Source organism: Pseudomicrostroma glucosiphilum (genome assembly GCF_003144135.1).
Source record: "Pseudomicrostroma glucosiphilum strain MCA 4718 unplaced genomic scaffold BCV69scaffold_7, whole genome shotgun sequence".
NCBI lineage: Eukaryota > Fungi > Basidiomycota > Exobasidiomycetes > Microstromatales > Microstromataceae > Microstroma > Microstroma glucosiphilum.
Genome location: NW_020289919.1, coordinates 226,824 through 242,458, shown reverse-complemented (window position 1 = coordinate 242,458; position 15,635 = coordinate 226,824). Strand labels below are relative to the sequence as shown.

Genomic DNA, 15,635 nt, shown 5'->3' with positions numbered 1-15,635 from the left:
GCATCCATGATAGCAAGAGAGCACCTCGAGGCCAGATTTGGTGTGAATGAAGGGTTGCAATGGTCCGAGGTGGAAGGTGCGCCGGATTTTTTGAGCCCGAGCCAATGGTTTTTTCTCACTTCCGCTTCTTCTCGTCCGTACCGAGCCTCGCAGCCAGACCGCACAAATCGCGGACCATGTCGGCGATAGCTGTTCGCAAGGCGCGGATGGCCGCTGCTGCAAATGCTGCCGCTGCTGCGAATGAACAAGAGCGTTTGCCGCTGCCATCCGGGCATACGCAGCTGGAGGCTACGACTACACCTGGCATTGCTCCTACCACCGCCCCTACTTCATCTTCTTCCACGCCCACTCGGAGGTCTGCGCAGCCCGAAGAGGCAAGTCTTCGGTCGGCCACTCCTCTCAAGAAGAAGCAGCGCAAGGAGAACAGCAAATTGGAAGAACAGAAAGAATCGGCTCCGTCTCAAAAAGCTGCCAGAGGCAAAGGAAGGTATTTTGCCAGCCTGAGGCAGAAGGAGGATGAAGAAATGGACAATGGCAAACATCTGCCCCACCAGGAAGGCGCCGCATCAGCAGAGCACGAAGACGAGAGCAGTTCAGGGGAGGAGACAGACAAACACAATGGCGTTGCTCGGCGCCAGAGAGCCTCCTCAGCTGAGATGGACCAGGATCCGGGCCCCCGATCTCAGAATATCGCTGAGAAGTATGACTGGTTCAGCCCCGTATGGCGAGGGGAAGAGCGCGACGAGCTCGTCAATGCAGTGCATTTGAACAAAGCTAGCAACGGCGCTAGTATCAAGGGCAAGGAACGAATGGAACAGGATTCCACTATCGTGCTTGGTCTTCGGGCTGGACAGACCTTCTCACTACAAGGCTTGGCCGAAATCCGCTTGCTTGCAGGCTCCGTCCGCATAGATGGCGTCTCTCTGTCCTCGAAGCAAGTTACGGGAGCACAGACGCTTGCCTGTCCCAAGTCATCACCCTTGCCGATTATCTCTGCAGAACCGTCTCCAGCAGAATCCTCGCTGGCCGCTACCGGTAGCCGCAGGGCAGACGAACAGGATCAGGCTCTCCTTGCCGCCTCGAGCTTGAGCCCCACAAGATTCGACTGCATCATCTCACTCTCGCCCATCCTAGACTCCGGCCTCGATGCCCTTTCGCGCATCTGTCCGCTGGCCGGACCTGACCCCTTCTGTAGCATAGTATCGCAAGCTGGCTCATCTACTCCGTCAGCTAAGGCGCAGAGCACCTCTACCTTGCAACTTGCGCCTGACCCCACTCTTCCATTCCTCTCTTTGGTCTTTCAAAGTCGCGTCGAAAATGGATCGTACCAATTCCATCGGACGCCTGCTAGCTGGGTTGACGCCTTGAATGCTGCGCCCCGCCGGACGCACGGCGAGCAGCAGCCGCAAGTCTTCATGGTGAAAGGGCCTAAGGGCGCCGGTAAAAGCTCTTTAGCAAGGCGTCTTGTGAACGCTCTGCGCTTTTCACAGGTCCGCAAAGACGCGGATGACGACAGCTCCGATGAGGTCGGCTGTGACGTCGCTTTCATGGACCTTGATCTCGGTCAGGGCGAATTCGGCGTGCCAGGCAGCATAGGATTACATCTACTCTCAGAAGCCAGAGCTGCTGGGGCCGGATGTCCTCTCTTGGCGCCGGCTTGGCTGACTCACGCAAGCTCCTCACAGCACAAGACACTCCTCTCGCATTACTTAGGCCAAACGACACCCCGTGACATCCCCTCCCTGTATCTCTCAGCAGTTCAGTCTCTGTCCGATTACTACCGGTCGCATCTTGCGTCGGAGAGTGGACAAGCGCGCAGACCCACTGTTCGGCCAGTGAACCTCATAGTAAACACGATGGGCTGGACGAAGGGCTTGGGCGCTGAGCTCGCTGCTCGGGTCGAGAGTATCGTTCGGCCTGACGTGATCTACGACCTGACAACGACCTTGGAGCGGTCAGGCCCTTACCGACAACCCAATGGTTCAGGCAGCGCAGAATTGAGCGAGGTGACACTGCCTCCAGCAGGGACCGGGCAGCCATACCTTGATGCATTCGGAGCTTTCGTGGCACCTGGCCCTCGAATCGTGCCGCTACAGGCTATTGGCCTCGATCTCAAGCTACAGGAAGAAGCCGGCATAGGAGGCATGGTCGCTTCGTGGCCAACGAGACGCCTCACTCCGGCTGATCAAAGATCTTTGAGCATCATGACAGCTCTTCACTCTGCTCCTCGTCCGAGCCCATCGCTCTTCCCTGCGTGGGACTTTTCCTCGTCTCTCCTCGAGCAAAGACCTTATGTGCTCGATATCAGGGCAGGCTTGACAGGAGGCATTCAATTCTTCCCACCTCTGGCCAGACCGGTGGATGTCGGCACGGCTTTGGCGGCACTCAACGGCGAGCTCGTCGGGCTTGCCGTAGTCAGAGATGGGTCAGCGAACGAGCCGGCTGAAGGACAGAATGAGCAAGGACACCTGCCGACATCGGACGACGATATGTCAATGGCGTCAAGCTGGAGGACTCTTCTATCTCCCGTGCCTGTGCCCTTCCCTGCTCTCAACTTCCTGTCCCTAGCCTTGATACGGTCCATCGACCCGGCAAGGGGGCAGATTCACCTCTTATGTCCCTATCCCGTCTCTTCGCTCTTGCCTGCATCTTCCTCGGCCCCGAGTCTGAAGTTGGCGCTGATCAAGTCGTCGGGCGAGGCAGGCTCTGGTTCTTCAGGCAGTGTCGAGCTGCCCGTCTGGGCCAGTCTAGACGCTCCTGCAATTCTTGCAGCGCGGTCCGGCAGGCTCGGGGTGGATGCGCTAGGTGCAAGCAACGGAGAGGTGGAGGAAGTCGCCGGTGTCCGGCTGGAGGAGGTTCCTTACCTCGAATGGCCATTGATCATTGAGGGCGCGAGCGGGGCTGTAGACTCAGACTTGGAAGGCAGAGTGATCGGCAAGGAGAGGAGACGAGTCAGGCGTAACCTGATGAGAAAGAATCAGAGTTGAGGGAGAGGTGCAGGAACGCTGCAGGCATCGCTATCGTGCACCTCGCTTCGCTTCGGCAGAGCAACCTTGCAGACCCGAGCCTCCGCGTAGATAGATACCCCACGTGTGACTAGTCGCTCGACAATCGCTTCCAATGTTGACAAACCGTCCTGGTGAATCAAAACTGCCACCTGATTGACAAGGTTGGGTTCCAGATCTGATCTGTCTCTTCACCTTTACGTCTGTCAGTCTTGTCTGGCGTTACAAGCAATCATGCGGGTGGACACGGGACGTTAGCGCTCGTCGACCTTCGCACGTCTCGCTCGACCTTCACACAAACTCGCTTCCATCACCCCAACCCATTGGCAGCATTTCGTCAAAATTTTCTCGTTTAGCCGCCAGAGTCCGCCGGAGCCCGGGGTGGGCGCCGGAGCGGAGCCGGACGCCCTTGACGCCCCTGCGCCCGCTTCGGTGTGGGCATACTCAATGGGGCGCTAGTCCCTGCCAAGCGCTAGGCTTGGCAAAGGACCATCGATCGAAGGATCCCATTCACGCCAAGCGAACCTCGTCTGCTCACTGTGAGCAATCATTTCTTCAGTGGCTCTCTTATCGAAACGTGGTGCGAGCCACGTGGGATCCAAATTTTCAACCCGGAGTCTGAATAGCATGGCTTGGGTTGGTACCAGGCCATGTACTGAACTTCGTGAAAGTTGCCAAAGATCTAGACGTCAAGAGTCTGTCCGGCGTCCTCACTGTCACTGGGCAAGGCTCACTGATGCGGGTTTCGAGGGCGGGTAAAGTGGGGTAAAGGCTGCAATTTGTCGCCGCTGGACGCCGAGACCAGCAAGTCGCCGAGACACATGGGTGGTCCCTTCATTTACATTGCTGCCCTCTGCCCACAAATGGCGCTCCCCAACCGCGGCCGCACTCAGAAGAAGCGAGTCTGGGGCTGGACCAATTCTCATCTCAATCAATTGCTCTGTGCAGAGAGGATGCGGAGCAATGTCGTGGGCCATGAGAGAGCCAAGGATTGCTTCCGTGGAGCGAAGCAAGGTGTGGTCCAGTTCCGTCTTGAGTGGACCGACCGACTGACTGAATCAAATGAATTCACAACCACGTTGCAAGTGCTCGCACACCAACCATTTGTCACTGTGAAAGGAACATTCGTGCTCGGGCTTGTGCCTTTGCTCCGGCCTGACGGCTCTAACGGATCTTCCGAGACAGCTTGTCAGCATGAATACAGTTCATTGAAATGGTCCTTTCCTCGGTACAACAAAAGGTGCCGGCAGGAGGAAGATCCTTTTCCTGATCAGCTAATCGGATGTCCCGTTGTCGCTGCGAAAAGCAATCACTTAGGCTGCACCTATTGCTGCGAAATTCTACGGGCTAATAAGATTGGGCCGAGCCAGCCTTGATGGAGGGACCGGCTGTCAGGTGACGAAATGTTTGCCTTGGGTCAGGGCGGAGCAAGATGAGTAGAGCAAGCTCGAGGGAAAGGCCTGCTTCGTCGATCGGGCCTCAGTCCCGCGGCCGAGAGAGATTGGGCTGCGTGCGGTGAATGGGTGTCCGAGTTTCCAAAGCGGTCCTGGGCGACAAAGAATCCGACAGGTGGGTAGGTAGGTAGTCCCTGGACCCCGCCGTGCAGGCAAAATTGTCGAGGACGCTTTGGGCGTCGTCCTTGCCACCCAGTTAGCTGGAAGGGTGGGTATGGCAAGTTGCCGTGGTGCTCTGGTGCCTCTGGTGCGGCGGGAGGTGTGGCGTCGGGCGCGTGGCTTGGAGTGGCGTGGGGTGGCTGAGCCACGCCCTGCTGCCTCCGACCGATCTCCGGGGCCCGTCGGCATTGGAGATGGCCGCCGGCCAGGAACAAGAAGCAGCAGCGAAAAAAGGGGGTGGTCCCTCGATGAACATCTCGAGAGCAACGTCTCACTTGCCTACCGGCATTCTCACCCACGCACCCAGCCCTCTTCGGCCGGGACTTGGACAGAGGACCCATCTCGCCTGGAATTTCTGCCAACCGTGGAGATGCACGATCGCAGATTCCGACAGGGACCTTCTTCCTACTCCTGTCTAGGCGAGGTGCTTGCTCACTGCAGGCACGCTCCGTCAACAGTACGATTCGCATCGAAAGTGGGAGGAGAGAGGTAGTTTGCCTGCAAAGTCGTGGTCCCTTTGCGCACGTCCGAGCTGAAACAAGGAAACGATCAGCAGGGACTCTGCCGTCAGGGGGACTCCCCCGAAAGAATATGCCGTGCGGTATTTGCTTCCGCTGCTCCGCTTCCCCGAAGAAGACGTAGGTCATCCGAGGTATCGATTTACTACTTAGGTCCCAGCATTCTCGTCGCTTGCTCCCACTTCACCCACAAATCTACAGCACCTTCAACCCCTCGTTCTTCAACACCAAATCCTCTCACCACACCGCATTCGAGACCACCCACCCACACCTCAACAACGTAGCCAACATGCGAGCCTCATTCAACCTCTTTGCTCTCGTCGCCCTCTTCGTGGCCATCCTCTCGGTCGTCTCTACATCGGCTCTGACTGTTCCCCGATCCACCAACGAGACTTCAGTCCCCGCCGAGGTGCGCTCCAACCTTGAGCCCGTCGAGCAAGAGCTCGAGTCTCGAGCTACCCACTCTGGCCGTGCTACCTACGTGAGTAACATCAATCAATCAAACTGTGCCCCGCGAATGACCCAGCTGACCATTTATGACATCGCTTCGTTGCTCTTACAGTTCTACCCCGGTATGGGAGCATGTGGCTGGCACAGCAGCAGCAGCGACTACATCTTCGCCATCTCCGCACACGCCTGGAGCGGCGGCAACAAGTGTGGCAAGTCAGCTAGGATCTGCCACGGCTCCAAGTGTGTCACTGCCAAGCTGGTCGACGAGTGCCCTGGCTGCTCTTCTGGAAGCCTCGACCTCTCCCCTGCTGCCTTCAAGAAGCTGGCATCGCTCAGCACCGGCCAGGTCAACATCAAGTGGCACTTCACCTAAAGTCATCGAAGCCATTGCGCCCCTGCTAGCTTCCTTACTTTTGCCGCCTTTCTCATTCAACTCAAGCTGAATCCCCCGCAAGTCGGACGGTTCATCACCCACCTAGCCTACCAAGCTGAGCTCATCATGCTCGCTACTAGACAGGCTATCAAATTCTCTGCCCGCCTGCCCTCCATCGCCGAGGGCGGTTCAAAAGTTCCGGCACTATGTATCAACACACTCCCTGCTCCACGATCCCTTCCCCACCTTCGGTAGTCAAGCTGTTTCGGCAACTTGACAGCCTCATGTATTCTATGACACGGCCATTCAGAGTCGATGCCCCACTCTCCCTCTCATGTTCCGTCCCTTTCGCCTTCTGCGGCCGGCGCGCCCGTGTCACGGCCTATGTATCACTCATTTGACGACAAGGTCATTGTATCCTTTGACGGGTCGTCATACAATAGATCTTCTGCATCATCTTCACTTAGTGACTCTTGTCTGTGTAACGTCGCTGTTGTGCACCGACCATTTTGCGATGAAGAGGTTGTCAGGCGCTCCCTTGCTCAAGAGGCAACGTCGTAGCTCGCATTAGCAGCTGCCCAGGGCGCCATGGCTTCAGAATTGGTCTCTTGCCTCTTTTGCGGCCCCCAACGACGTGGCTATCAGAAGCAAGGAGACCAAGACCCACACTGCCGATAGGCGAAGACCCCGAGATGTCGACTTCGTTCCCTCTCACCTCCGCTCCGTTCCGACTGCACTCCACACGCGACTGAAATCTCTCATGAGCGGATACCCATACAGCCTTGGCGTGTGCTGCCTTCAACCCTTCTATCCCTCTCGTCTTCCCCTTTCTCCGTTTGGTGGATCACATCTACTTGCTTGCTCGCTCTTCCACGATCATGTCTGCCCTCAGTGGCAGGCTGGCCCGAGGCGGCCCCTCCAGACGTGCCTGGGACGTTCTCACCAGACCAACACCATCAACACAGCGACTCCTCTCATCCACCCCTTCCACGATTCCCCCTCGCCTTGCGACGCATCCGATGCTACGCTCCACTCGACCTCATATAAATGTTGTCATCCAAAGGACGGGTAATAGAACGATGCATGTGCGAGCACTCAGCTTCAGCTCCCTGGGAAAGGCAGCGCTTCGTGGGCTGCGTCTGCCAGTGTTTGCCGGAACGGCCGCGTTGGGCACGGCGGCTGGGACAATGGCTCTGGCCAACCGAACGGCAGATCGTAAGTGACCAAGACCATGCATGATCGATGTTGAGCCACCAAAGTTGACTCCTCTCTCTTGTGGCCCGCTTCAGAAATCACTGGCTTCGTAGGAGGCATCTTCGACTCCGCATCACAGACGGCCTCGGGCGCCTTTGGTAGCCTTGCAGACATCTCATCCGAGGCTCGCGATCGCCTTTCAGAGTCACTGGATGAACTCTCATCAGCCTCGTCTTCGTGGTTCAGCAGCATCTCAAAAGCGTTCGAGGCAAGGGGTAGAGAAAGGTCAGAAGGAGATGCAGGCAGTAGCGGTGGCGGAGGAGGAAGCGGCGGTGAAGGTGGGCCGGGAGGTCCTGCTACCGCCGCTGCCCTCAGCGCTGGTGTCTACAGTACCGTGAGGGACAGCGATGAAGCTGATCAGAGCTCTCATAAGCCGGCCAATAGTACCGAGGAGCTGATGCTGCTCACTCGCAAGCTCATCGAAGTTCGCAATATCCTCAAGAGCGTGGACCACGAGAGCGACTCTCTCACCCTACCCAGCATAGTCGTCATTGGCTCGCAAAGCAGCGGGAAGAGTAGTGTACTGGAAGCTATAGTCGGGCACGAATTCCTCCCCAAGGGCTCCAACATGGTCACAAGGCGACCTATCGAGCTCACCCTCATTCATGAGGAGAACAAGTCCGGGCGAGACCACGTAGTGGAGTATGGAGAGTTCCCAGGCTTGGGGACAGGGAGGATCACAGACTTCTCTCAGATACAAAAGACACTCTTTGACCTCAACATGGCGGTACCGGCAGAGGAGTGCGTCAGTGATGCGCCCATTGAGCTACGCATCCACAGCCCTCATGTGCCAGATCTCACAATGATTGACCTGCCAGGCTACGTGCAGATCGCCTCGATGGATCAGCCCGAAGCGTTGAGGGAGAAAATCAGCGGGCTGTGCGATAAGTACATCCAAGAACCCAATATCATCTTGGCAGTGTGCTCAGCCGACGTCGATCTCGCCAACTCACCGGCTCTACGTGCAAGTCGCAAGGTGGACCCTCTTGGTCTACGTACCATCGGGGTCATCACCAAGATGGACTTGGTAGCACCCGAAGACGGCGCGGCACTGCTGAACAACAACAAGTACCCTCTGGCCCTGGGCTATGTGGGCGTGGTCTGCAAGAGTGGTCTCTTCACGCGCTTTAGATCCAAAGGTCACGATAGCGATGGGGAGGGCAACATCAGCTCGGCAGTGCTGAGGCAGGAAGATGACTACTTCAGCGCTCATCGTGAGCACTTCAAGGCACCCGGACGCGGTAGGAATGCTGGTGTTGAGCCCATGGTCGGCACAGATACCCTTCGCCGGCGCTTGATGTCGGTCCTGGAGGAGAGCATGGGCTCTTCGCTTCACACAATCTCGAGCGCTGTCCGTATGGAGCTGGAGGAAGCATCCTATCAGTTCAAGGTGCAATACAACGACCGAAGCATCACAGCTGAGAGCTACGTTGCTGAGACGATGGATGCTCTGAAACTGCAATTCAAAGAGTTTGCCTCGAGCTTTGGTAAGCCAGAAGTGAGAGCGCTCCTGAAGCAGGCCCTCGACGACAAGGTCATGGACATCCTTGCCCAACTCTACTGGACCGACTCCAGAGCGCCGGAGTTGTCGCAGCTCGCTGATAACCGCAAGCTTGCACCAGAAGATCTGGACAGATATTGGCAGCACAAGCTGGACGCCAGCTCTGGTGCTCTTACCAAGAGCGGCATTGGCCGCACAAGTACGCAGCTCGTGGTAGATGCGATCCGCACCCAGGTTGAGCGGCTCGCCCAAACAGAGCCCTTCAATCATCATCCTGAGGCTGCTGAGCGTATTCTTACCTTCTCTACTGCGATCCTGAAGGACCGTTTTGGTCTGACCGCTGACCAAGTGGAGAATTGCGTCAAGCCCTTCAAGTACGCAGTCGAGGTGGAGCCTCAAGATTGGGAGGCTGGGAGGGGCAGGTCTGTGCAACTTGTGGAGAGGGAACTTTCGATGTGCGATGACGCTCTGAACAAGCTGAAGAAGGCTATCGGAGGGAGGAGACTCAAGGGCGCCATGGACTATGTCTCGGAGCTCGAGGAGCGCGATCGAAGGAGAGCCATGGCTCGTCTGCGCACCGTTCAGCAAAGCAGAGAAGAGTCAGAGGGCGGTGCTGGCAGCCAGCGACCCCTCAGCGAGCGCGATCTAGACGACGAATCTGATCCGCTGCGTCCAGACTACAACTCTGCCTTGCTGATCAAGGCCCGCGAAGCCCGTTTCCTCCAATCGCGCTCCGACATTCTCCGTCTACGCATTGCAGCCCTCAAGGGTCGACGCTGCAAGCTCGGTCCAGATTCAAAGGCCTTTTGCCCCGAAGCCTTCCTCAATGTAGTGGCAGACAAGCTTACCTACACTGCAGTCATGTTCATCAACATCGAGCTCCTCGCCGAATTCTTTTACCAATTCCCGAGGGAAATCGACTCGAGGTTGGTGTACGACATGGGTAGGGAAGATCTGGTCAAATTTGCTAGGGAGAATCCAACGGTGAGAAGACACTTGGACTTGCAGGACAAGCGAGACCGGTTGAGCGAGGCAATGGAGAAGCTTAGCTCGCTGCAGTCCCTCTACGAGGAGAAGAATCCGGGAAAGTCTGGAAGAGGTAGTGGAGGGAGGGGAGCTAGTTGGAAATTCTTCTAGTCGTTGATCGTTCGGTTGTTCAGTCAGGAAGGATGCGCGTCCTTCACCCTACCCTTTGGTTCACTTTGCCTCACCATCGCTTTCGTGTTACTTGTTCCATACCACCTTTTCTGTACTCCCTTTGTCTATTCCCCATATTCGGCTCGTACTAGTCCGCGGTAGCCTCTCTGCCTGCCTCTGTTAGCAATTCACACCACTAAATCAGTCGAAGTCGATCTCGGTCTGCCTCAGCGCTGTGCCATTGTAGGTGACAGCCCGTCGACAGGATCAAAAGTGTCTATATCGGCTGATGAAATCGTCTCGATTCGCTCGACATCTTCCCTGCTCTAGCCTCCCTATTGCCACTTCCGGCGTGTTTCATAGGGGAGGTAGAGGAGCTGTGGTCCCAGAGCGATTGAAGAGAACGTCCTTGAGCACCTGTGTAAGCAGACCATGCTGTGCCTCGGCCGAGATCTTACTCCCATCACGTACGACTTTGGCCAGTGGCGTCTCTTCCTCCCTCTTGCGTGCTTCGGCAACCATCTTGTCCACTTTGCTTGTCGCAGCAGCGTTACCTCCAGAAGCAGCGGGAGATTCGCTCGCCTCCTCGTCGCCCTTGGCTTCTTCGCCATTGCGACCCAGAGGCAACGTCGTTGCGCTCCTGGTCCCCGCGCTCCTCCTCACTTGTCCCATCTTTGCAGCTAGGTCCCTCACCTGACCCGTAGCATACTCGCGGTTGACCACCAGTGGACTCTGAGAAAGAGTCGCCACCCAATACTTCTCCCACAGCATCCCCAGAACCCTCTCGTCGAGGGAGGACTTGAAGTGCTCCACCTTGAGCGGGTAATAGGCGTTTGCGTGTACACCAAAGTCTTCGATCTTGGAGAGTGGGATGGACTGGTACTCAGATGAGGAAGAGGCATTGGGCGGCTTGTAGTTGGCTGGGTAGGTGCGGAATGCTCCAATGTCTACTCTTCCGGCTGAGATTGTGCGGTTGGGGTCGATGACGATGGCAACAAAGGGGTCCTGGAATTGCTGGTTGGTCATCTGCGTGTTCACGTCGATGCCGGAGAGCCAGCAGCCGTACCCCGGATGGGAGTGGTACCATCCAATGGCATTCTCTAGACGTCCGACCTGGTGGAGGAATCCGTGTGAGCGAGTAGCGATGCTGATGGAAAGTATCAATCGCCACGGCAGCGCTACTCACCTGCTTGCTGCTCTCTAGGTACTCGACCATATATTCGTATGCCTCGTTCTGGGCATTAACCCTCGTCTCTGTTCCCTGGACAGGCAGCGCGAATGCGTCCATGACGTACAGTGTCTTGTTGGGTATATCCACTTTCCCCTGCATGAGTCCCATGATCTCGTAGATTCCTCCTGAGCGGGCGTGCATGACCATCTTGATCAGGGCAACGGCAGAGATGCGGACCGTATGAAAGAAGTGAGGGCTGGTGGAAGGGGAATCCGTACTGTGTGGGTGAGCTCACCTGGAACAGCACAATTGAACTGTCATGACTGTATAAATCTACTCACTCCTTCTTCCAAGGTGCTGCATTGAGTGCCTGCTTCTGCTGATCATTGTCAAAGTGGAATATGGCATCCTTGTGCGGGTCGAGTGTGATCATGTCATTGTTGAGCTCAAATGTCTTTTGTGCGATGCTGGACGAGGTGGATGGTCCTGCTACTGCGGACATGTCTGCTGCCGTGATGGTGGTGGTGGTATGAAGGATGCAGTACAGAGGGTATGTGTGATGGTACTGAGTATATGCTCCTTGTCGTCGTCGTCGTCGTCGTCGTCTGTACGTACGTTCGTGCTCGTGCTGCCCTCGCCTCCACCCTGTCTGCGCCCGCGTGTCCCTCTTTCCGTCGAGTGTTGCTTTCTTCGTCAGCGCCAGCCGAGTTGCGCCCAGGCCACCCACCAACCCCTTTGCACCTCGTAGTCTAGGCCCCTCTGCTTCTTCACCTACTTGCACCTCGCTGCGGCCTCTGACCATTCTTCTGCATGGCTTGATGGCTGATCACAACACCCAGGTATAGTAGAGTATCCCCCTCCCCCTCTCCTCTGTCCACCGCTACACAAACCCCATGCTCCCTACCCACGTGATTCGTATGCCTGCACACAACTCCAGCGGCAGCACCAGCAGCGCAAGCGGCACATCACGGCATGCTCAGAGCGAGAGCATATCCTACCCTCCCCGCCACAGTAGGCTCAGCAGCGAGGCAAGATGGCGCAGCGATGCTGGCTCGGGCAGCCGCACTGGACTCTGGAACAGACTACTTGGAAGGAGAGGAATCGCATCCCTCACGGTAGACGTAGCTGCCCCGCCTTCGAAGCCTAGAGCGCCTCGCCAAGGTCTTCCGCAGGCGGCGTCGGCTGCGAAGCCCACACATCCGCCTCCATCGGATAGAGCGAGTACAGGGGAGATACCCAAAGCCCCTCGCTGGTCTACGTGGGAGTTTCGCTTCTACTTTCTCATCCTAGCCACCTTCCTGCCCTATATGATCTGGGTACCCGTCCGTCTCAGTCAGTCTACCGATCGCAATTACCACATGTATCGTGGGCACTTAGAGCAAGGATGGCTCTTTGGTCGTATGAGGGACGATTCGGATTATCAATATCGGTCATTCAGGGACTACCTTCCCACGTTGGCAGGTATCATGCTACTGTACCTCGGCCTGTCCTACCTCTCCACAAAGGTAGCAATGGGGAAGCAATATCGATCCCTCACTTCAAGAGCGAGACAAAATAGAGTCTTCTTCCTTCACTTCTTCAGTGCCATCTTCATTCTGGCACTCCATGGCGCAAATGTCGTCAAGCTGTTGGCTATACTGTTGATCAACTTCACAATGGCAAAGCTACTAGCTGGTACGCCTTGGCTCGCTCCAGCCGCCTTCTGGGTATTCAATGTAGGCGCCCTAGCAGCTGTGCACTGGAACGATGGTTTTCAGTGGGCAGCATTCGGAGACGGCAGGTTCGCCTGGCTCGATGATTACAATGGACTACTACCACGGTGGCAGATCAACTTCAACATCACCATGCTTCGGCTTATCTCCTTTGCCCTCGACCTGCACTGGGCGCGAGCTACCTCATTCAAGCAATCAGAAGATGGGGCTCCCACCGAAGAAGAAGACAATACCAACAACAGGCACAGAGCGGCCAGCCCGAGAATGGCGTCAGAATACAGCCTCAGTCATTACCTAGCATACACATTATACCCCCCGCTCTTCATCGCCGGCCCGATCATGAGCTTCAACGACTTTGTCTCACAGGTGAGAAGCGCATTCTCAGAGTGCGTCTGAGCCCTCTCGTGCCCACTTCTGACCCTCCCTTTCTTCTTCCTCGCAGATTCATAATCCCCCCTCCATCAGTCGCAAGGCTTTCTCCCGCTACGCCGTCCGCTTCCTCATCTCGACCCTGACCATGGAGTTCATCCTTCACTACATCTACGTGAATGCCATCAAGGACTCGCATGCCTGGAAAGGCGAGACACCCCTCGAGCTGTCCATGGTCGGTTTCTGGAACCTAATCATCGTCTGGCTTAAGCTCCTCATCCCGTGGAGATTCTTCAGACTGTGGAGTCTGGCAGACGGGGTGGACCCACCAGAGAATATGATCCGCTGCATGGCAAACAATTACTCTACCCTTGGCTTTTGGAGGAGCTGGCACAGGAGCTACAACCTCTGGATCGTGCGGTACATCTACATCCCCGTCGGAGGGTCGAAGAACACCTATGGTATCCCGGCTACACTGTTGGTATTCACCTTTGTGGCACTCTGGCACGACCTCTCCCTGAAACTCCTTACTTGGGGCTGGCTCATCACCCTCTTCATCGTCCCCGAAATCGCTTTCAAGTCTTTCCTAGTGCCCGCTTCCAAGTTCGGACATCACTGGTGGTATCGACACCTAGCCGCTTGCGGGGGCGTATTCAATGTGCTCCTGATGATGACGGCCAATTTGATTGGGTTTGCCATTGGAGCAGACGGGATGAAGTACATGTGGGAGCAGCTATTGGGGAGCTGGGATGGAGTGAGGTTCATGCTCACGGCTTGCTTTGGACTGTTCGTGGGCGTGCAACTCATGTTTGAGTATAGAGAGGAGGAGTTGAGGTGAGTCGCCGTGCCGTAGTCTGTCGGCGAGGAAGACGGGGAGCTGCTCGAGAAAAATGCGTGGATCGCTGCTGACACAAGACGTTGTGCTCTTCTTATCTGCATCTCCAGGAAGGGCATCTCCAGGAAGTGTTGAGATTCCAGAAGTGTTTATAGAGAGCTGTGGAGCCTGTAGCTCATGCTGCACCTGCAGCAGTCGGAAGAGATGGTCTCTTGCACCGCATCATATCACCAGTGTCCAGCTTCTTCATCTGTCTCGCTCATCTACGTCTCTATTTGTCATTTGTCAATACCACATTGCTCTCACATCAGCCTCTGAACCGCCTGAGCACAGCTTGGCAGGTCACGTCTACTTCTTTGCAGCTGCGCCAAGTCCATGCACCACCGGCTCGGGCCTCTTGCTAAAGAGGACCTTCTTGCGCACAATACACACCACGTCGTAGTAAGTCGACGTCTGTCTCTTGCGCGCTCCTCCAGGAATCGCGCTTTGCTTTCCCCTCTGAGTAGGCGTCTCCTCTCCTGTCGCTTGGATTGCAGTCTTGCTCTTGCTCTTGGTCGTGGGTGTCCTCCCGTCTGCCTCTCCCTCTCTCTCTCCCTCTTCCTGGTCATTAGGCCCAACCCGCTCTTGCAGCGGTGAGCTCATGCCCATCCCCACTCGTGCGGCTCTGGCTCTAGAAGCAGGAAGAGGGGGAGAAGAAGGCGGTTGTGGACTACTAAAGTCCAGCGCGGAGCCACGCATGGGAGCTTGTGGCGTACTGGAGGGACTGCTTGTCGGAGGAGGAGGCGCCTTGGAGGTAGGACGTGAGGGAGTCTGCGTTGAAGCACTGTTGAAAGAGTCGATTTTGGGCTTCTTGCTTAGAGGTCCTAGTGAGGTGGAGCTGGAGGAGCCCTGGTTATGGTCTGGATCGAGGGCGTGATCGCGCTTCATCCGCTGGACAGTGGGGGATATGCTCCTGCCCCTTCCTTGGGCATCTGCGCCTTCCTCGTCGTCATCGCTGTCTTCTAGCAGCGGATTTTCAGCTGCCACCGTAGTCATCTTCAGGTCGGGCGAAGAAGGGAGCAATGTTGCTCTCCCCTCTGCCTCCTCCTCTTCTTTGTCCTGCCCGGCTCTAACCACCTTCCTCCTCCTCTTCTCAAGCACAGCCAGCGGTCTCCCCAGCGTAATCAATTTCCCCTCAAGTCGATGATGCGAGAGTAGCAGTGTAGGCTTATCCTCTTTCCCTTCACCCCATGAAAATTCTCCCACTACTTGACCACCACCTGATGCGGACCCTTCTGCAGAGGCAGAGGCAGAGGAGAGGTCAGAATCGAGTCCTTCCATCTCGAGGGAGCCTTGGAGTTCGATTAGGACAAGCTCGCCATTGGGGCATAGGGCCAGGAGAGGTTTGGGGGCGGAGGAACGGGATGAGGTTGCTACTGATGAGGCAGAAGAGGAGGAGGAGCTGCTAGCAGGCTCGCCAAGCAGCGACACCGGCGAAGCGGGCGGGTTGGAAGGTGTGAGGTAGAGGTTGATCCGCATCTTGGCTTGCTCGACGGAGGCCTCTCAGATAATTGAGCTCGTGCAGTGGGTGGGAGTTGCGTATCTGATGGCGTCGAGTCTGTCTCTGGAGGATGTGGGCTTCGCTTGGTTGCATTCAAAGAAAGGACGCCTCGACCTTCTTCCGCTCCGAAGAGTCCAACACCGCGACGCGCCTCGGG

General features: G+C 56.5%; 5 protein-coding genes across 5 annotated transcripts; 3 read left to right on the top strand and 2 right to left on the bottom strand.

Moving 5' to 3' along the window:
- Positions 1–481: 481 nt before the first annotated feature.
- BCV69DRAFT_282829 (hypothetical protein) lies at positions 482–3,291 on the top strand. Its single transcript, XM_025492488.1, has one exon. It carries the CDS (start codon positions 657–659, stop codon positions 2,985–2,987), a length of 2,331 nt encoding a protein of 776 aa, XP_025347772.1. The 5' UTR covers positions 482–656; the 3' UTR covers positions 2,988–3,291.
- Positions 3,292–5,653: 2,362 nt separating this feature from the next.
- Positions 5,654–5,959, top strand: BCV69DRAFT_248985 (barwin-like endoglucanase; the record flags this gene model as incomplete). The annotated part of the gene is made up of 1 exon (XM_025490319.1): positions 5,654–5,959. The coding sequence occupies one exon, from the start codon at positions 5,654–5,656 to the stop codon at positions 5,957–5,959; it is 306 nt and encodes a 101-aa protein (XP_025347771.1).
- Positions 5,960–6,978: 1,019 nt separating this feature from the next.
- On the top strand, positions 6,979–9,851 carry BCV69DRAFT_249267 (hypothetical protein; the record flags this gene model as incomplete). Its single annotated transcript, XM_025490335.1, has 2 exons — positions 6,979–7,174; positions 7,249–9,851. 2 exons carry the CDS (start codon positions 6,979–6,981, stop codon positions 9,849–9,851), a joined length of 2,799 nt encoding a protein of 932 aa, XP_025347770.1.
- A 357-nt stretch (positions 9,852–10,208) lies between these two features.
- BCV69DRAFT_299091 (Mov34-domain-containing protein) lies at positions 10,209–11,524 on the bottom strand (the record flags this gene model as incomplete). Its single annotated transcript, XM_025494297.1, has 3 exons — positions 10,209–10,964; positions 11,038–11,278; positions 11,364–11,524. The coding sequence occupies 3 exons, from the start codon at positions 11,522–11,524 to the stop codon at positions 10,209–10,211; spliced, it is 1,158 nt and encodes a 385-aa protein (XP_025347769.1).
- A 2,355-nt stretch (positions 11,525–13,879) lies between these two features.
- Positions 13,880–15,560, bottom strand: BCV69DRAFT_282821 (hypothetical protein). Its single transcript, XM_025492487.1, has 2 exons — positions 14,049–15,560; positions 13,880–13,937 (listed from the first exon to the last, which is right to left on the bottom strand). The coding sequence occupies exon 1, from the start codon at positions 15,454–15,456 to the stop codon at positions 14,287–14,289; it is 1,170 nt and encodes a 389-aa protein (XP_025347768.1). The 5' UTR covers positions 15,457–15,560; the 3' UTR covers positions 13,880–13,937; positions 14,049–14,286.
- Between the last annotated feature and the right edge of the window lie 75 nt (positions 15,561–15,635).